Source organism: Channa argus, chromosome 5, assembly GCF_033026475.1.
Source record: "Channa argus isolate prfri chromosome 5, Channa argus male v1.0, whole genome shotgun sequence".
In the NCBI taxonomy this organism is placed as follows: Eukaryota; Metazoa; Chordata; class Actinopteri; order Anabantiformes; family Channidae; genus Channa; species Channa argus.
The window spans coordinates 22,287,466-22,307,913 of record NC_090201.1 but is presented as its reverse complement, the minus strand read 5'-3'; the positions used below and the strand labels follow the sequence as shown (position 1 = coordinate 22,307,913).

The 20,448-nt window shown below is 40.6% G+C and overlaps 2 protein-coding genes across 8 annotated transcripts in view; one reads left to right on the top strand and one right to left on the bottom strand.

Moving 5' to 3' along the window:
- The first annotated feature begins 605 nt into the window (after positions 1-605).
- LOC137127078 (T-complex protein 11-like protein 2) lies at positions 606-12,345 on the top strand. Of its 2 annotated transcripts, none has more exons than XM_067503492.1 (10): positions 606-763; positions 1,355-1,445; positions 1,585-1,714; positions 1,834-1,954; positions 2,565-2,785; positions 3,303-3,439; positions 4,157-4,338; positions 5,643-5,824; positions 6,252-6,424; positions 7,169-12,345. In XM_067503492.1, exons 1-10 carry the CDS (start codon positions 719-721, stop codon positions 7,399-7,401), a joined length of 1,515 nt encoding a protein of 504 aa, XP_067359593.1. In that variant the 5' UTR covers positions 606-718; the 3' UTR covers positions 7,402-12,345. The 2 variants fall into 2 exon arrangements, with proteins under 2 accessions (XP_067359593.1, XP_067359594.1); XM_067503493.1 differs by lacking the exon at positions 606-763 and adding an exon at positions 822-1,205.
- Positions 9,115-20,448, bottom strand: part of anks1ab (ankyrin repeat and sterile alpha motif domain containing 1Ab) — a 41,040-nt gene continuing 29,706 nt past the window's right edge. For 3 of the 6 annotated variants that reach the window (XM_067503489.1, XM_067503486.1, XM_067503490.1), the window contains 5 exons: positions 19,024-19,107; positions 18,768-18,905; positions 17,190-17,366; positions 15,305-15,403; positions 9,115-14,483 (listed from right to left, as the gene is read on the bottom strand). In XM_067503489.1, coding sequence (XP_067359590.1) covers positions 14,364-14,483; positions 15,305-15,403; positions 17,190-17,366; positions 18,768-18,905; positions 19,024-19,107 — 618 coding nt within the window. In that variant the 3' untranslated portion in view covers positions 9,115-14,363. The remainder of the gene's footprint in view (positions 14,484-15,304; positions 15,404-17,189; positions 17,367-18,767; positions 18,906-19,023; positions 19,108-20,448) is intronic. The other 3 variants (XR_010914374.1, XM_067503488.1, XM_067503487.1) reach the window with 3 other exon arrangements.

Below are 20,448 nucleotides of genomic sequence, written 5' to 3'. Positions count from 1 at the left end.
AACTTGGAGGACAATCTTTTATTTGAAGACAGTTGAATTAAGTGTTTTCCTTAATCACAGCATAACAAAGTAACCCAATAAAACGCATTAGCTGTGAGCAGGCACGGTGGGATATCGCAACAGAACCAGCGTCCTCAGGTGGCCTAATAATGAAGGATCCAAACAATCAGCAGGGCTTTGGGGTCGCAGTAGACCCTTGCAATCGGAAACGGGTTCTTTCCATCAATCGAACAGCTCATTGTACAAAGGCGCGTTTCTCTCACACAATTGACCTTTTATACAAACACAGCTTTTCATTACAGTGGAGCCACGGAGAAACAACCGGTATGGTGAGTTTTGTTTCAAACGCTGTGACGTGACGTCGCGTACGTAGCTGTCAGAGGTGCAACAAAAACCAAAACAAACGAGGTGACGGACACGCCCACTGTTTTTGAATGAAGAACGGACTAAACCATTTGACACCGTCTTTTGGTATTGTTTGGTGTACAAATAAACCAAGTACGACCTTTGGAAGAGTTTATTCCCATCTTTGTTTGGAAAAAAAACCCCTTCAAAAACAGGCGTAGATGTCCACACGGGAAGCGAGTCTCCTTGTTTGAACTACCCCACAACTCGTAGAGGAATGGTTCGGCCCGGGTTTAAACCCGACGGTTGGTCGCGGTACTGTTATGGTCTGTGGGGTTTAAACGGCAGATTGTGACGTCTCACTCCCAACTTTATGTTAGTTCCTGTAAATAATCAATCATCGAAACAACAACGCTCGGTAAGTTAGACCTTAAAAAGTGACGCGTTTTTCACTACGCTGCAGTTTTACGCTTTTTCTTTGAACTGTTAGACCAGACGTGGACCTGACGTTATTCATTTCCTCTACAGCACAATGACATAAATCATGTTGTAACAATATTGTAAATGTACCGTTAAAAGTGAATGAGGACATTGCTACTAAAGTCCAAAAACATAAAAAAAACAAGAAACTCTTTTCACGATCGACCTGTCGTTTAAATAGCAGAACATTGTGAAAACGTATAATAAATAAAAAAAAAAAAGACTCAACGTGATAAATGTACCATCACCCCACCCGGTCAACAATCCTAAACCTAGATGTAAAATGCAAACTTTATTACAAAACCGTAATTGCAAAAGTTGCATTGGATCTGTGCACATGATGAAATATCTCAACAAGCTCACTGTGGTGTCTAAAAGTCGTGAGTGTCTTTTTATTAGTTAATTAAGTGCTTATTTCAGCTTTAAATGGTTCTAAAAGAAACACAATTGCCAATTTTAACAAATTGTGACCAGTTTGTTTGTTAGAGTAACAGGTAGAATCTCTGTGTTTCTCTGTTTAAATGTCCAGGCTGTTGCTGAAATGTCAAATAAAAGGGTGGACGCCCCTGATGACTCCCCCGCTGACCTTCCTCATCTGGAAAAGCTTGACTCTCCTACAGGTGTGGAGCTTTATTATAGCAGTTATTGTTTTCAGCCACATTCAGGAACCATTATAATTGAATTATTGCTGGTGTGGCAGTTTTAATTATTTGTGTGTTTGTGTGTGTGTGTGTGTGTGTGTGTTCTGTGTGGTGTCAGGGAGCCTGCCCACTGCCTCATTATCCAGTCTGATGGAGGTGGAAAACTCTGTTTTCAACCTGAGCCTCGCACATGAGATAGTGGCGAACAGAGACTTCTGCTTCCAACCAAAGAGCCCCCCCTCAGACAGGCAAGAAAAAAAAATGCTCCAACCACAGTTGAAGTGACTTTGGATTTTGCTTCTAAAATCAACTGACAGTTTAGTGTCTCTTGTTTCTTGTTTTTTTCCAACTGTTTTTCCTGCTGTAGCCTGGAGGGCAAAGTGACGGAAATTGTACACCGGGCGTTTTGGGACAGTCTTCTCGAGCAGCTCAATAGTGACCCTCCCAATTACAACCATGCTGTCATTCTGCTGCAGGAGGTCAAAACGGTAGGTCAGCTTCTAAAAGACTTAAACAGCCCTTAGAGCAAGTCTTAAATTGAATTTATAGACGTAATAAATGATGTAATACTAATAAATAAATACATATACATATAAATACATACATACAATACATATACTTTTATTATTATTATTTTTGGAGTTGGAGTTGAACACGCTGTGGTTTTGGTTGCTGTTTAGCTGTTTTTTGTTGTTGTTGTTGTTGTAGCTACGGAAACCTGAAATTACGCTGCTGTTAGTGTTCGTCTTCATCGAGACAATAAAGAAAACTTGCTGGCGTCAGCTCAGTACCACCCTCAGCTTGTAAATAAGTACGGCCATGTACGGCCGTCTTTAATTGGTATTTATGACAGTTGTGTAAAAGTGAGATACATTCGGCAGCAGCTGAGGGAGACAAATCACACCAAAGTACCAAATCCTGCCTACTGGGGCTTTAAGGTGATAGTGGGCTGACGTGGGGTCCCATGTTCGGCTGTGGCGACCCCTGAAGGGACAATCCGAAAGCGAGAATGAGTCGAGGGAAACAGATGCTGTCCACACAAAACTTTTAGCAAAACTGAAAATTCCTACAATAAAGACAGTGGTCATCTCCCATTAGATGCTTCAGTCCCTGCTGCTGCCTGGTCACATCAGGCTGAAATCTCAGCTGGACGAGGTGCTGGACATGGAGCTGATCCAGCAGGAGGTCGCGCATGGAGCTCTGGACCTTCACAGACTTGCAGGATACATCATTTATACCATGGCATTGTTATGTGCTCCTGTGCGTGACCCAGAGGTTCGAGCACTGAGGGACCTCCAGCACCCTGTGGAGCTACTGAGGTGAGGGTTGGGGGGGGTCCAAGCTTGTATTAGCCATAGGAGTAAACCCATCTTTTTTGACTCATACCACACTTCTGTCATGTGTTAGTTAGCAGAAGATTTAATTTCTCTATAATAAGTGAGAAACCACATTATGGCAGTAAACTTTTTTTTTTAATTATCAGTGTGGGTTTGATTTGATCATTTGTAAACATGTTGCAGATTGAATTCTTTGTGGCTAATTAGCTTGTTACTTTGGAGAAGGAAGCTCACACATGCACACTGCTTATAACCTGTTACAGAGCACAAACGACTAAACATGATTATTCTAATGCTTTTATTGCCCCTCAACTCTGGAACAACCCACAAAAAAAAACCCAGTTTGTTTTTTGTCTCACCTTCATTTTCATCTTTCATCTTTTTGGTCTCTTTGCTGCACACTGTCAATGCAATTTTGAGCATCAGGTCAAGCATCTCAAAAGCCGTTTTACCTTAAGGTTAACCCCCACCCCCTCCTACCCCTAACCCCCTACCTCAGGGAGATCTTCCGTGTCTTGGGGCTGATGAAAGCCGACATGGTTAACTTCACCATCCAGAGTTTGAGGCCTCACCTCCTGCAGCAGGCCGTGCAGTACGAGAGGAGCAAATTCCAGCAGATTCTGGAGAAGCAGCCAGGTGAGGAAGGGTGTTTCAATCTCTAATCTGTTGGTGAGTGATGGATGATGAAGGTGACTTTGTCACTGTAGGTTTTATGGTCATTGGACAGTTCCCTTTTCAATTAAAACAAAATGACCCTTGCTACTCTGAAGTGCTGCCCTGCCATTTTTCAGCCTCTCAGGCACTGGGTGAAACGCTCGCCAACCAATCGGTGAAGTCCGGCTCGGACATGATTCTGTCCGAGCACGGCAGGCGAATCAAAGTCACTGGCAAAGTGACAGCAAGGCCCCTGGTGCTCACATTAGCTTTAATAATAATTCTAGAAATTTCTATTAGTCCTGTGTTCGTGAACAACCCATCATTTGGTTTTTAGTAGGTATAATGGGGCTCTGCCGTTCACTGTTATTATAAATTATTTTCTCTGTAATCGATTAATCATTAAGTGTCAGAGAATAATGAACAATGTCAACCTGTTTGCAGACCCTGAGGGGCTGTTTTCATACTGCATGTTTTTCTTTTAACCAAAAGTCCCAAACACTAAATTATTTATAGACTGTAAAACCAAAATCTTCCCATTTCACAAGCTGAAATTAGACAAGAAGGACTTTTGTTTGTAAAATCAAACAATCAAAGGTCAGTTTTCTCTTCAGTGGATCTTAAATTCTCATCATCCTAACAGCTAAGGTGTAAATCTGTTCATGTCTGTCTTACATGTATTTTACCACTTCCGTTCAGCTTCTCTGGATAATACCACCGCATGGCTTCAGGCAGCTACGTCACAAGAGGCGCTGGCCGTCAGAGCTCAGCCTGATTCACCCAGTCCTGACAGCCAAGGTCCTGTCAGTGCCACCGCCGTCCTCAATCGAGCCTACATGCGTCTGCTGCATTGGGACCCGCAGGACCAGAAATACCCTGAGGTCAGCCACAAACTGCAAAATTACATCACTGCCCCCTTTTATTTGAGTGATGTTTTATTGATTATGAGGGAATCTTCACTTCTCCTCACCCTGTTAGCATGTTGACGCAACATGACAACACATTAGAGCTCACATAGTGTTGCACAACGGTAGTTCTCAACATTTTCTGTCAGATAAAGCCATGCAGCACAGCATGATGAAAAGAACTCAAGAGCCTCTTCGTCTGCAATGTTTTAAATGTGGAAGTAAATAAGGAAGTAAGTGTTATTAGCCTACGACAATGTTCTCAAACCATTTAACTTGGGATGCTTAAAACAGTTTGCTGACTATTACTCAAAGTAAATGAAGCTGAAACCATTTTACAGTTGGTCAATTAGGCTGCTTTTAGGGTCCATCTACTTGGTTTTCTGACCATTTGGATAGTTTTCCTAATAAAATGCATAAAGAGATTTTACTTCACCTCTGGCGAACCACTGGTTTGATGCAGAATTCCAGCATGTGCATGTATTGAGAACGACAATGGAGAGTTTTGTTCTTGTTCAATCAAGCAAATGCGTTTTGCCGAAAGACTGTGACTTGGTCCCTGAATGTTTTAACCATTTAACTTCACTACATGGACCACACACATTTTAATTTCCGACTTTCATCTATGAAGACAAAATAAAGGCCAAATTGGATAACCTTGTATTTTTCCCAAAAATACAATATCAAGGTATACAGCCCTTATAATGTAAGGACTGGCCCTTATTGCCTTTGGTATCTTATACCAAGATATGGTATTAGATAAAGTATATGGCCCTTTTAGCTTTTAACAGTTTAAAAAACATTTATTCATTAGGCAAAAAATTAGTTAAAATTAGCAACACATATTTTAACCACTTAACTTTTCTTCTAACCAAAAAATGTCAACTAGTCATTACTAAACAATACTGAATTTTATTCAGGGGCTCTGTTGATATAGTGTCGTATGACTTTTCATTGAAAAACGTGCCTGTTATCCTATAAGGGCTCTTCATGCAGCAGATCATCTGGTCAAGTGAGTAGCTCCTGTGTCTTTAAGTAAACTTTTTCACCGTCTCATACTTACTAGTTTTCACACATTTAATCCAAAAAATCTGTCTCAGCTGACTCAGTATTGTCCAGTTAGTTGTGCTTTACGTATCAAGTAGCTCCAGTTGTTTGCATCTACAATGAAGATTTCTGCCATCCAGATGTAGCCGTTGGTTTACTTTGGAAGGACTCATTTTAATGCTGAAAATGCTCTGTGATTATGACATGTGACCCTGGTCCTCACTTCCACACAGACTATGCTGATGGACAGAGCCCGTCTGGACGCTCTGGCACAGCGGCTCCAGATCCTGGTCCTGGAGGCGTCAGTGCTGCTCCTGACCGACACTCAGCGCGGGGGCGTCATTTCCTCCCTGCCGGGGTTTGTAGGTAAACTCGAGCAGTCCGTCACTGCCCTGCTGGAGGGCAGTTACTCCAGGTAAGAGGAGGATGTGGTGATGCATGTTCTGGCTGTCATGGGGAACAGGTACTGTATGAGAAGGAAACCGATGGTGGTGACAGGAGGCAACTAGCTTGTCAGAACAGATCTAGCTAACCTCATTCTTTCTGTTCAAGAGATGCCCCGTCATTATCAGTGGATAAATATGGAACATCAGTTTATGATATGAAAGGCCTGCTCCCACTCGGGTCCAACATGTAGTAAAATGCAGCACAGGCCATTTCCTTAACAGCCTTTATTAAAATGTAATTTTTAAATCTTCTTTTGCGAGACATAGATGTTATTAAAGATCATTATTTATGGATTTCCATGAGTCCCAGGAGTCTTTGCTCAATACCGCTTACAAATGGCCACATGTAACGAAGCCTCCTGCATGTTTGTCTAATGCGGCTGTCTGGTGTTGCAGGGAGGCCGACCTGAAAGAGGCGCTGCTTGGGCTCGCGGAGATAGTACTGCAGCAGGTGAACGCAAGTCTGCTCAGCCATGGAGGAGAAGCGTTGCCTCAGAAGAACCAGGACCTGCTGAGGGGACAAATATCCGACCTGTGGAAGCAGAACAACGCTGTCCGCACACTCATAGGTCAGAAGAATGAGGATTTACCATAGTACAAATTGGAGAAATGCTGGCTGGATATACATATGGATACATAGGCTGTGAAAATTGACCTTTCAGAGTAATTGAAAACCAAAGTAGTTTTGATAAGGAAACTGCAGTACATTTTTGGATTTTTACTCCATAAGAAAACATTACATCACAAGTAACATTTTTATTAGCAATGGAGCAACCTTCCTTTGATTATTTGACAGATGAATCATTTTGTCTGTAAAAATGTGAAAAATGCTTCAGTTTTACAAAGACAATAGTGAGCTTCACGTTACTTGTTTTTTTTTCTTTAAACCAGCAGTCCAAAACTAGAAGGTCATACATTTGTTTTGTCACACTGTATACGATAGAACAAACTGCAAAATATCACATTTGAGCTGCTGAAACCAAAGAATACATGGCATTAGAAGTAGCTTGATCAGTTGGAATACATTACTTTTTTGTCAGATAACCTCTGATTTCCGTTTATATTGTCATTTCATTTAAGATATTTTCCAAAATTCTGACAGATTCTCCGATTGGTTAAAACAATTTACAAGGCCTAATATTATATTGTGTTTCACAATTTTGATATGTACGTCTTTTTCACTCAACAGCAAAAACATGCATTATAATCTTACTTTGAGTTGTCTCTGTCCACATGGATGTTTTTAAACCTGAATATGTGCTGCTACAAAAAGCTGACTCCTTTCCATTTTTCTCTTTCTTGGTCAAACGTAGGAGAACGGGTACAGGGCTTCCTCCAGGCCATGCTGCAGGGTGGCCCCAATAAAAGGAGCCCAGAGCTGTCTGCTTCCCTCAGGCATGTTAGTGCTGAGCTACTTGAGCTGGGGACGGCCTTTGGGCGAATTGTCCACTTCAACCGAACAGTCTTTGGTCCCTTCTATGCACCAATCCTCAGGAAACTTCTGTTCCCAGCAGGAGAGGCCGAGGCCGGGGAGGTCTCACGCTAGGCTGAGGGCAGTCCGGATAACCTCCGGTGACCCTAAGATAAGTTGCCATGTGGTATTTTGCGTGTAGTTATAGAGTGTAAATACAGTGTTTAAGAATGGCAAACAAAGGAAACTGAATCAGGGCTTTCTTCTGGTAAATTAACAGATCTTCTGCTGTTGATGTTTTTACATTTTTAATATATTTTGATAATAAAACAAAAAAAAATCAAAGCAACACAGATACTAAAGTATTACAGTGCATTTTAACTCCATGTGCACAAAACATCTGTAGTGTGCTAATAGCAACACTGTATGAACAGAAATCATAGCAGAAAAGAGTCTGAAACGCCTTTGAAACACACTCAGGAAAAAACTATACCAAAATAAAGTGTGCTAATAGCGTATATAATAATATTTAGGTTGTAATATGGAACCATCTTCATCCCTTTATAGTCAGATGTTTATATATAACTTTACAGATAGTATGCACTTTTTGTCTGAGCTCAGTTGACGGTTGTTTTTGGGCCTTTTTTTTTTTTTTATGAAGCAAAAATGCTCTGTGTTTCCCCTGCAGCTGATATTAGGGGGAGGTGAGACTCTACAGGTGCTTATTCATAAAGACATTTTAAATGGATTCATTTTCGATGATTCTGGCAGCCAGTCAAACAGCACACATGAAACAAGGCTGAACACATTTAAATACAGTCAGGAATCACTTCATTGTATATGTTACGCTAACCATCCCTGGGTGCACTAGAAACACAAAAAGGAGAGGAAGTGCTAAGGCAGCCACTAGTAAAGTCCAGACAACTGATTATACTCTGTTAAATTTAGGGATGCAAAATTGAGCATCTGACATGGAGCTCAAAAGTTCTATTAAAGAGTCAAAACATTTTTGGACAGTGCAAAAGCTCTGGAAAACTTAATATACTGTACAGACTGAAAAGATATTTAAGGGATTAATGTTCAAGTCCGTTCCGTTGTGTGAGGGGAGCGCGATGCTAATGCAGGAGCACCTAAACAAAAGGATCAACATTACACATGGAAAACATCCTACAGCCCACAGATCACACATCATGGTGAAACTCGAACATCTGTACAGATGAAAATTAGCCCTTTGGCCTACTCTGGCACATTTACAGCAATGTTCATTCATGTCCACCGTCTCTGTCAACTAAACTAAACTGTGCTGGTATTAGTTCTTTTTGACAATTTTTTTGAAAAGCATGTTTTAAACATCTTCTTTACCCCAAATTGTTCAGATTTCTTTAAATCTTTACAAAAAGCCTAAATGGTCTTCGGTCTTCTCCGTCTGTTTAGAAGCTGTTAATATGGAATTTGCATTATTCATGAGGGGGAGTGAGCATAAAGGCCACACCCTAAGCTATGAGGAACGTGATGAGGAACTTGCTGACAGACTAGTGAGACTGGAACGGATACTTTAAAATGGTTGGAATATTATGTCTTAGGTCCTTTTAGGGACTTATCCTCATGTACCCCTATTGTGAAGTCACGGTGGGAGCAGCTTCAACAGTGCTTAGTGTTCAGGCACGAGATTCAAAACACTGCACAAATTGTGTTTAGTATTAAGCACAACAGGGTTCCAATAATCACCTAATATAGCTTTTTCCATACCAGCTCTTAAAATAAATAAATACACTGAATGGTAATAGTTGGGTTATAGCATTGAACATCTTTAAACGTATCAGTCATTTAGCCTTTTTAAGTTGGAGAAAAGTTTGGTTTTGCCTTTGTTGTATATTTTTACATGATTCTTATACATATTTTAACAAATTTCCTAATCAAGAGTGTTAATGTGGGCAGTGGTGGAGCAGACACGTCAACATTAAGCTCGTTCTACTTAGTTGCTATGGAGTCAATCATCCTGGCATTTACAGTTCTCACTTAGACTATTTTCCAAAATTGAAACATTTAATTTAATTGTCACCAGGCTTAAAAAAAATATTCTGCTGAATTTTCTAATTTTCTTTGGCGCAGTGCTTGACCGTTAATTTAAATGTAGAATACATTGTATAAAACGTCTCTCAGTGCAAATATAGAAAACGTTTAAACAGACAAGAATCATTAAAATACAAAAGCCACATTAAGCTATATGGTTGTGTCCATATCCATGAAAGGTTAGTATTTAGATAACCAAATGTGTTTCGACTGATTTTTGTCACACTTGGATAATTGCAGTGTGTAATGCAGTTTAAACAGATTATTGTGAACAGTCTGCAATGCATTACATCACAAAATAATGCAAACAAGATATTTACGGTGATGGCATTAATCAACATTTCAAGGGTCAACAAATGTATTTTCATAATGAGGAATTATAAATACCTTCCAATAATTACCTGGAATGGCAACCAAAATACACAAAGCTAAGAAAACATTGTATAATTTGCATAACGGCTCTGTGCTGAATAAATGGACTAAAACAACCAAACCACACATCGTTGCCTTAGCTCTGTCGTCACTACGGCAACAACCAGAAAGGATCCGATGGCTTGCATGAGTCACAGAACTAAACATATATATCTCAAGATAAATCTTAATACATTTTCTTTTACCGTTTTAAAAGCAGTCTCTTTCTTCAAAGACTCTTCTCCAAATGAATGCAAAACATGCTGCTGCTCCATGAAAAAAGAAAAAAAAAGTTTTTCCAAATTGCAATTTCACATATTTATTTTAAATGTTCATGGAGATAAGAAGAATGAAAAGGGACATTGTAACTGAAAACTTTTTACCATTTTTATTGACATTTTAATTCCTGCTACCTTTTTAGGTTTGGGAAATGAGTTTAATTTAGTTTGTGCATTTTTTTAATCCACGTAGTTAAGAAGAGTTTTTGGAGCATCGTGCAGCAAGGATCTGGGATTTTCACAGATTACCAAATACTTTAGAAATTTCAATGCTTAGCTTCGTGACTTCAGTGTAAGCAAATACATTAGATTTACAAACTGGCACTAATATTTGTTGAGATTCAGAAGCTGCACCACCCACTAATCTCCAATTTCAGCTCGGGGAAACACTGTTGGTATAGCTATGCAGTAGTTACCTTGTTTTAATTGTCATGTTAAGCTTTAAACATTTGCTTTAATGTTTCTGTTATTGCTTAACCATAAAACAAATCAATGCTGACAACAGACTTGAGAGGGATTTTTGTCATTGTATTATTTAATTTCATTGATATAATATTGCTTTGAAATTTGAAACAGTATCGTATTTTCATTGACAAACCACACTCTGTCCACAAACATGGGCAAAGCATTGTATGCTGGTACAGTTTTTTTCCTCTATATTGTGTTACATTTCTGTTGACCCTTTAATAAATCCCCCCGTTCCCATCTTCAGTAGACCTGAATCAATAGAAATGCTCATCATTAATGTTTTACAGTGCTCTAAACATTACAGTACCTACATGACAAGATCAGACAGACACATGGAGGCCGGGAAATAGACCCGACCTTTCTGACTGACCTTTCTCAAGACAGGAGTGAAACACAGGTCCTGTTTAGCCAGTGATGTGGGACAACAGGTTAACTTTCTCTGTGTGTTGGAATTCATATCAGGGGCAGTGGAGGAGCAGGGGATATACAGAGTGAGATCTAAATGTCAGTAGCACTGGTTGGCCCTGCACGTTGCATAAGGCTTACCTCTCTTTCTCCCTCTCTGTTTTCACTGCTCTGCCCACTAAACTCACTGCACGCAAACGCACTCACATTTGGCTGCTCCCCTTCAACTCACAGCTTGGTATCCGGAAACTTGAACGCTGGGGTGAGCTACACAAGGAAAACACCAATGTTAAAAGAGACCGGAACATGCACAGCCAAATCATGCCACCAAAACTTGCTTTAAATAGCTGCTGCTCATTAAAGTGTAATGCTTTTATATTATGCATCCATACTAGAGCAGGTTGTCTTGGTGACACACAAGATGGAAGGACATACATGACGAAAGGAATGACGGAAACAATGGAAAATTGAAGGCATGAAGATGAATCGCTGTATTGGTGTGTGACAAAGAGAGGAAACAGAAAAAGCACGTGGAAGATGAGTTAGGAGACGAGACACTGCTACAGTACATACAAATACTGTTCAGGCCAAGTGCATCAAAGGATACGAAAAGAAAAAAACAACAAAAAAACAAACAAGAGAAAACACTGCCAACATGCATCGTCAGTGGAAGCTAACAGTTAACAGTCAGAACAGAGTGGCAAAGACACAGCCACGGTACCACACGCAGACCAGTTACATCTTTAACAGTCAGACTTCAGGAAAGGAGCTCAATACCTCACATCTACTGCAGCACACACAAACAAGGACAGTGGCCAGTGATGTTACAGTCCCAACTCCCATGAGAACAGACAGAAACAAGGCATACAGCACGCACAGCAGGTAGTGCACACAGGGGGGGAGAGCCCAGATATGTGTCGACTCCGCAACAAGCATTTGAGTCACAGTGCAGGAGGAAAAAAAAGGTTTAAAAAGTGTCACGTTCTCAGCATAACAAATCCATTCGCATTAACAACATTTTGATTTGGATCCTTCTGAATGTAGTGGGATTAGATCTCTTCACTGCTGCTTATTTTCAAGCAGCATACTCTGCATGTACTGCACCGAATTCTAATTTGGTGTTAGACGTGGATACCTGCCCTATGTAATCATGATAAGATGCAGCGTCGGGAAATGCTACTGGAGTCAAATTGTGTTGACAGTATTTTTTTGGTTTATAACTTAAATTGGCAAATGTGGAACCAATATCATTACACTTGTTTTTTTATTTTGTTTTTTGCTGATGACATTTTTTTCTGTCTTGACTCTGGTTGTAATAATGTCAGGATCCTTAATGATCTTCATTCTTTCCAAAGTATTTCAAAGTATCACAAAATGCATTAATGTCCTATTTGCACCATAAGAAATCAAAACAACGTATTAAAAGGGATACTGCCATGTTTAACACAGTGTTGTTTTTTTAAATTGACAAGATGATGCTGTGATTTGCAGTCTCTCAATGCTACCATGAATGCTGAGAGGCACAGGGCAGTACAAGGCCAGAGCAAAGACTCTCATCTGGACAAAACTGTACCACCATAAAAACATCATCATCCCAGCCAGTCACAGTCAATTTGTTACACCAGGAAATCAGAAGTGTTGTTTTTTTTTTTTTTTTTTTTAAATAGTCTTTTAGAGGTGGGGGAGGGGAGGCGTGCAGTTATTTGGTGGTGTTCAGAAAGGCCATAGGAAGGGTGGGGGTTTAAGTTGATTATAGATAACCCGAAATTAAATAAGGCTGTTGACCTTGGTAATATGTAGGGAAGTTGTCCTCCTGTGTATGTGCATGTGTGTATGAGGGTTCAGCAGTTTTTGGTCCGTTTGAGTTCAGACATCAGTGATAGATACACGATCCATCGTGTTATTATGACTATTGTACAAATGCGTAGAAAAAAAAAACCCCAGGTCATTTGCTGCAGATTTGCTGCTATGTCTTTCATTGATTAATTGTCCATCTTGCATCCCATGCTAGCAAAGCAGCCTCCTCATAGTGCCTCACAGTGGTAGATGCCTGGCAAGACAGGACAGGCTACAGATGGAGAAAGAAAAAAGTAATAACTGTCCTAAGGCAAAAACAACCAAACAAATATCAAATAGGTCAGTAAAATAAAAACAAAGTGATGCTGTTATTAAATAAAAGAAATTTTTTACTTCACTAATTTGAAATAAATAAAAAAAAGGTTAAAAGGGTTTTTTAAAGTAAAAGTTCAACATTTTGTGGAAAACTCTTTCGAAAATGCAATAAGGGCATCCGGCGTAAATCACATGCCAAATCAACGTGCGGAACATGTTTCACTGTGGCGAGTCCTGAAGGGACGAGCCGAAAGCCGCTGATTTTGAAGTTTGCGAGGTAAATGTGAAGCTACCCCTGCCACCTAGCTAAGTTAGCTTAGCAAAAACACCGGACGCCTGGCTCTTTCCACTGACCGACAGCTCTAAAGTTCACAAATAGATATATACAAGTGTAACAGAACAAATTGTTTCTGTTTACAGGTTACATAAAAGACATTATGTAACCTCAATGTTTGTTTTTTTTTAAGTTAAAGAAAAAACTAACCGGAATGGCCTGAAACATAAATAACAATGCGACATCTCCGACAGATCAGAAAATAGTTTTACACGTTCATAAAACGTAATCTTTGGACAGAGCCAGGTTAGCAGTTTCCAGTTATTAACAGCAGTTGGCTGTGGCTTCATATTTACTATCTGAGCGAGTTGTCAATCTTTTCATCTAACACTAAACACTTCAAGAAAGCATATTTCCCAAATGCTGAACTTCTCCTTTAACAATCTAACACATTGGCCCCTTTTGTATTAGATAACACCCTGTAATTTACTCAGTATTAAAAACCTAAGCTGTGTGTAAACTCTCTGTTTATGAGGAGTATACGTACATGCGAAAACAAATAATAATGCCTGTTTTGTCTGGTAAAAAAAAAGAAATATTTATATATATTTAATGGAGGAACAAAAATAAGATGCAACCTCTGGGAGCTACTGGGGATTTAGAGGCAGATGCAAGTTGGCAGGAAGAGGAGGATGAGGAGGAAGAGGCAGTTTGGTTGCGAGAGCAGGGCCACTGTAAAATAAGATCAGTCCAGGATCATCTGTTCCAAGGCTCCACCATTGGCTGCAGCAGCAACAGGCGAGTGAGGCTGCCAGGGGTGTTGGGGGGACACAGGAGAGCTGCAGGAGTGTTTGTCATGGCGGGTTGGAGGTTGGTGGGGGACGCTGGGCAGGGCAAAGGAGGGTGCAGGAGTAGGCAGCCCTGAGGGATGCTATACCATCACAGTGAGAAGGCACGGGGCTTGCGTGTGTGTGTGTGTGCGTGTGTGTGTGTCTGAGAGAAATGCAGAACCGGATGCAGGGGGCAGAGGAATGTAGTATGAGGGGGTGCTCAGGGGCAGCTGTGGGGATCCGGCTTCAGAATATGGTGGTCTCATACTTGGTGCTGACAGGGCGCCTGTTGGAGTCTCGCTGGTCCAAGAGCCAGGTGGTGCTGCCCAGGGACTGCATGTCTGCCTCCATCTCCAGGGGGTCAATCTGCCGGGGGGAGGAAGGGAGGAGGGACGAGAGGAGGGCGTGAGACGGGCGACAGTGGAGGCCATTGCGCCACACTGATAAGTCCTCAGCTCACACACGTGCATGTGGATTAGAGGTACAGTCCAGTGATCAAGTTATAATCACAGGCATTCAGGGCTCAATCCACAAGATGGAGGATGCTTGACAGAAAATACACTCAGCCTCTGCGAGACACAACAGTAAACCAAAGCTACAACCCTCTGGGAGTTAAAAAAAAAAAAATACACTGATTAGTAGATTCAAAGCAGCATGTGCTCTACAGCAGTGGCTATTGAAATAAGTCAAGCAATCAAGGCAAACCATTACATGAATTATATTGATTAATTTAGACTTACATTTAAATAGCTAAAACATCTTAAATTAAGAATTAAAAATGGGATATTCCCTGCTCACATCGAAATATGTTAAAAGGGTAGATGCAGTATAGAAATCCAACAAAGACAACCATCTTTTTGTGACCACTATGTATTAAATGCTCACTGGCAGAGTTTAGCCAACAGACATCCCATAGAGAAATTAAATCACATCAACAAACCCCTCTTTTCCCTGCATATTTAACCACAGACCTTAAAGTAACTGCATCTTAAAATTTAAAAATGCAAGATGAAGATGAGCGATGAGAAAGTAAAGAGATGCAGAGAACGTTTATGGTTGAAATATTAAGGACCACAAAACTAGGAGACAAAGTGTACTGCAGCACTCCAACAACAAGAAAAACGGGAGGGATTGTGTAAGCAGATGTGTGATGAATAAGGGTTGAATAGAGGAAAGGAAAGAAGGACCTGGACTCCAGGGCTAACAGAGTGCAACGGGAGGAAGGAAGGACGGTGGGTAGTACACGTGTGACAGTGACAGCAGCGGCATTCAAGCAGAGGGGCACCCTGGGAAGCAGGAGGACCAAGAAGACAAGAACAAAGACATGTTAAAAAAAACAAGAGTACAGAGGGACAGAGCATTTAAGTGCACTGAACGGGCAACACAGAGACCAACTAGAAGCCGTTCATCACCGGTTTAAAGAATAAACATTTTTCAGGAAAAATATTCTACTTCTTGTTTTTTGTTTTAGTTGACACTTTGCTAAACTCACCTCAAACGGTGATTATCCAATCACAGCCTAGCATCAGTTACGGGCGTGGCAGGCCGACAGACTTTTTGCCACAGCGTGTGCATCTTACAAGGATGGAGATTGGAGGCGTGGGGTCTTTTTTTTCTTGGCCAAAGTGCAAGGAATGAATTAAACTTTAAAGCTGCAATATGCAACTCGAGCTATGACGCTCACAATCTGTCCACTCTGCTCTGGCCGCCTCTACATCTACCTGCTCCAATATGCTTTGCCACGGTCTCCTTCACTCTGCCATGCTCAGTCCTTCAGGTATTAGTGTGACCTTTGCTCAAAAACCTTTACAATTAAATATCCTTGCAGAGCTGCCAGTGCTGTTCTTCACGGCAGCTGCTGACAGCACCTCTCCTTGGAGTAAGTTTCTTAAAATACAAATGTTATTAACGTACATAAGCAGCCAAACGTGAATTGTATTTTATAACAATCAAGTCTGATCTTACATTTTTCCTTTATTGTGGTCTAACAAGCCTTGCACTGCAATGTACAACAGTACTGCCTTATTTAGTTTCACTTATTTTTTCTACAGAATAACCAATTGGTATTTTAATCAATTAACAGGAATTGGGTGCATATTGAGACCCCACTCATGATACTAATGTTAGCTTAATTAGCTATAGAGTTACACCAGGCAAAACAAAACACAGGTTGCTGGCTAGGAATAAGAAATCTGATTTCAGATTGAGATAATGGCAAAAAGCCATTTAAAAGGTTTAAAAAAAACAATTAACAACAATCTTCTGAATAAATCTGTCACCGTTAGGTCACTCTGAGCTGGATTTGTTTTGTGCAAGAACAGAAAGCTTGGCAGGTGTAGCAACTCTAACTAAAAGGTGCAGAGCTGAGCAAACAGTCAGCGTCTCCTTCGGAAAATTCTTTGATGAACCCGTATGGCTGTCGAGTTTCTTTAAACCACCCAGGTTCTGTAGCATTCACGCAGCAGTAAAAAGCATCAAAACAAACTGCAGCAGATTGGAGTGTCCCCACTTCTCATCTAAAACCCAAACAAGCAGCCCGACTCATTATGCAGCTCTGTGATTAAACCATATATTATCCTTACAGGCAGGTAGTAAAACAAAGTGATAAGTGTCTCTGCATGAGCTTCTGGTCCAGCAAGCAGTGTGTGCGCTCCCGGATGTGCAGCGCTCTCAGGTGACAGTGATCACTGACTGCTCATTATATGCCGCCCGAATGGTCAACGCATCGACGCGTAGCTCAAGGTAAATTAACATTTACCCAACACACTAAATCAATGAGAACGACCAGCGCTTCCTCAGAATTGTGTGGGGAGGAAATCATACCACCTGCCCGAAAGGAACGAAACTATATATCAAGTTTCATAGGTTCACAACTAAGATGATCTCCCACGACCAGAGTGACTCAGAGTTGGGCGTGAGATTAAACTGGTGATGACTCATCACTTTCTACCACACACAGAAAATCTTCCTGTGTTTCCCATTGGGGGTTTAGTAGAGGGAAAATAAAAAAACAATTAAATTACACTCACAGGCACACACGCTCAGTGTTAGAGGTTGTAGGGTGGTACTCACTGCTGATCTCCGCATGCTGCTCCATGACTGAGATATGGGACGGCTGGTTTTGGTCTCTATGATCTCTGAGCCCAGAGATAAAGGAGGGACATAGTGTCTTGCCCTGGTCTGGATTGCCATCTGATAGGCCACCTCAAATGCCTGTCCCAGTGTTAGAATGATCTCATAGGTCTGGGTCTGTGTGAATTAAAGAAGAAGTGTTGGTTCAAATTTTCAATCCCATTTCAGTCTGTGCTGACGCAACACTGTGCAGTAACGGCATAACGGGCTGACTGTATGGGGATGAGGGTGCCATCTTGTGATCTATGTGGCCCGTTTAGCTGTGCCTGCTACAGGGGTTAGAATGCGTGACCTGCAATTCTTTGGTTTAGCTAGGAAATTATTAAAATTACTCTGATTTAATAAGAGTTTAAAAGAGATGACAAGGGAGAAAAGAAGAAATTAAGCCACAATAGCAAGTAATTATCCAAATCCAAAGTAATGTCCAAATCATCAACACAAAGGCAGGAGGATCCTCACAAGATGGTGCCCATGACATTATTGGTTAACGCGCCATGACAAGCGAAGGTTCAATACTAACTACACATTTGCTTTAAAACAAATTATTCAATATATGAGTAATTTCTTTGTGTCCATGACAAACTCTACATTCCTAAATAACCTTTATAAACTTACCCAAACATTTTGTATTATTGGTGTGGAACGATTTAACTATGCATTTGAACTATGGAAATCTAATTAATATCTGGCTCTATCCCAGTATTCAATACATTTTATATATTGTATTTTATTATTGTGCATTACTATAATGCACTATAATGCACTTTAATTCACTATAATGTGCATTACTACAATTTTAGTAGACTTCTGCTTTTTCCCAGCATTTGTTGTAGCAAATCACATAAAAACATTGCTTGGAACACAAGGCTTTGCTCTTCACATTGTTAGGATAATTATTTTGCATAATTATCCCCTGGCTCTTGAATATCAAACACATTTTCAGAAAAAAGCAAAAGCTTATTTTGCACAACACAGTGCTCATGAACTGACTGTGTTAAATACAAATTAAGTGAGGCTTAAATTTTGTGATTTGGCCTTGTGAAAACTTTGATCCTAACAGTTCAGTTAGAACAGTTTTCCCACAGTTAAATTTGGCTCCACAGTGGTCCAGCTGTTAAAGACAAAAGACTGCTATCGACCTTTACAGATGCTGAGTCACAAATTAGAACATGCTCCGTGTCTGTATGCTGAAATGCCATGCATAGCGGGAGTGGAACTTCAATCAAGCCATTTGATGAGCCAATCAAGAAAATAATGTCCATCAGATGCTGCATGCAGCTTTAACTGCAGGATTCCAGACATCCAAAGAAGTACACACTGTTTTTCTAAATTATTCAGCAATGAGTGTTATGGGCCTCATCAACTGATTGCATGGAAATAAGGGTAAACTCTTTTCTATTAAACCAAGTAAAAGAGACAAGTGCTACGTAAACTATTGAGTGTCCATTTTAAAGGGCGAAGTGAGCGACAGAATGAGGCAGTGATTTTGTTCAGACCAACAAGGAGTTGATTACTCACCACTTCCACAGTGCTGAAGACATGACAGAAGTGGTGGCCACTCTTCAGATCCTTGGTGATGTAAGCAAATGTGCAGAGGTCATCTGGGTCCTGGGCAGCGCATGAGATGTTTCTAATCTCATGCTCTGCAACGATGGTCTAATGAAGACAGGAAGGGAAGAAAGTGCTTACTGTAAAATCAACCACTAATTGAGCCTGAGAGAGTCAACTGCAACTGTTTAGGTTGGACAGATCAATAAATACTAACACACAATACCTTCGTGGCTGCATCGATGAACTTGACCCCTCTGTAGGTAATGGACAGGATGACAACAGGACCCTTTTTTGAATCCTTTGATTTCTGGAGTGGACCCAATAAATAGTAACAGACAAGTACTGTATGCGTAGTACAACAAAATAAAAGCACAGCTAGTAGAAGTACACAAACTCCAAATAAAAGTGTGAGTACTTTCCTGAAAATGTATTCCACTGCATGTACACGTATTATATACAGAATTGAATTTGATGCTATTAATAACATAAGTAAGTGGTGTCCAAACATCTAAAGGTGAATTTTTATAGTTGGATAAGGACACAGATTTTCGTTACTATAGAGACAAAAAAGTGGAGCTGGCGTTAGCAAATGTATGTACATAAAAAAAAACAAAATTTCCCCGGCTTATCCCATAAGTTCAGGGTCACCACAGCATATCATTAGTTCGCATGTTGATTTGGCACCGTTTTTAGGCCGAATGGCCATCCTGACGCAACCCCCCCCCAAATTCCTACTGGGCACTGCATGGCGGTCCATGGCCAGCCACTCAACAAACTGAGCAACTGCCACCCCATGTACAAAGAACTTGGTATTTAATACAAAAACAAACATCAAAATAACATATGATAAACTAATAAATTATTAATATTTTATTTTATCCACTTCTGCAAAAGTGGTGAAATAAATGGAGCAGTACATTTCCCTGTGAATTGCAGTGGAGTAAAAGTAAAGTAATAAAATTCTCCTGCTTTAGTTGTACTTATAGCTATAGTAAGTAACTGTTTGGAAATGCCTTTTTCTCTTGGGGATGTTCTCTATAACATTTCTGTAGATTCTGTAAGGAACTGGCTATATGTCAAAGTGTCTCTGGGCAAGACACTGAACGCCTAACAGCCTATTCCCATCCCCAGCTGTGCAGTGCCGGTCCATGGCCGGTAGAAATTGGGGAGGGTTGAGTCAGGAAGGGCATCCAGTGAAACTGTGCCAAATCAACATGCCGACAATGATCCGCTGTGGCGACCCTGAACTCACGGGATAAACCGAAAGGACAAAATAAATAAATAAATAAATAAATGCTGTAAAAGCCTTCTCTGACACAGACTCAAGGGTAAAACTGGCAACAGTGCAGTGTTCATTCTGAGCTATTATTGACTGAGGCTCACTCTTCTAACCAATCAGAGAAGGCCAAACCCTGTGCATCACTTGCCAACGTGAAAGCGTCTTTGGGCACACTCATTCAGCCATGCCAGAGATAGACTGGTGACCTGTCCAGGGTGAAGCCCACTTCACATCCTATGGCAGTTACAGATGATGGATGAATGGATGGAATCTTTGAATTTAATAGGTTCCATCCAAAAAATGTAATGTTACATAGGCGTTTTATTCAATCCTGATTTTAAATAGTGATTAATAAATTAAATGTGAAGC

Coding starts and splice junctions, on each gene's coding strand:
- LOC137127078 (XM_067503492.1), top strand. CDS start 719: ATGTTAGTTCCTGTAAATAATCAATCATCGAAACAACAACGCTCG. Junction 1,446..1,584: donor AAAGCTTGACTCTCCTACAG/GTGTGGAGCTTT, acceptor GTGTGGTGTCAG/GGAGCCTGCCCACTGCCTCA. Junction 4,339..5,642: donor AGGACCAGAAATACCCTGAG/GTCAGCCACAAA, acceptor ACTTCCACACAG/ACTATGCTGATGGACAGAGC.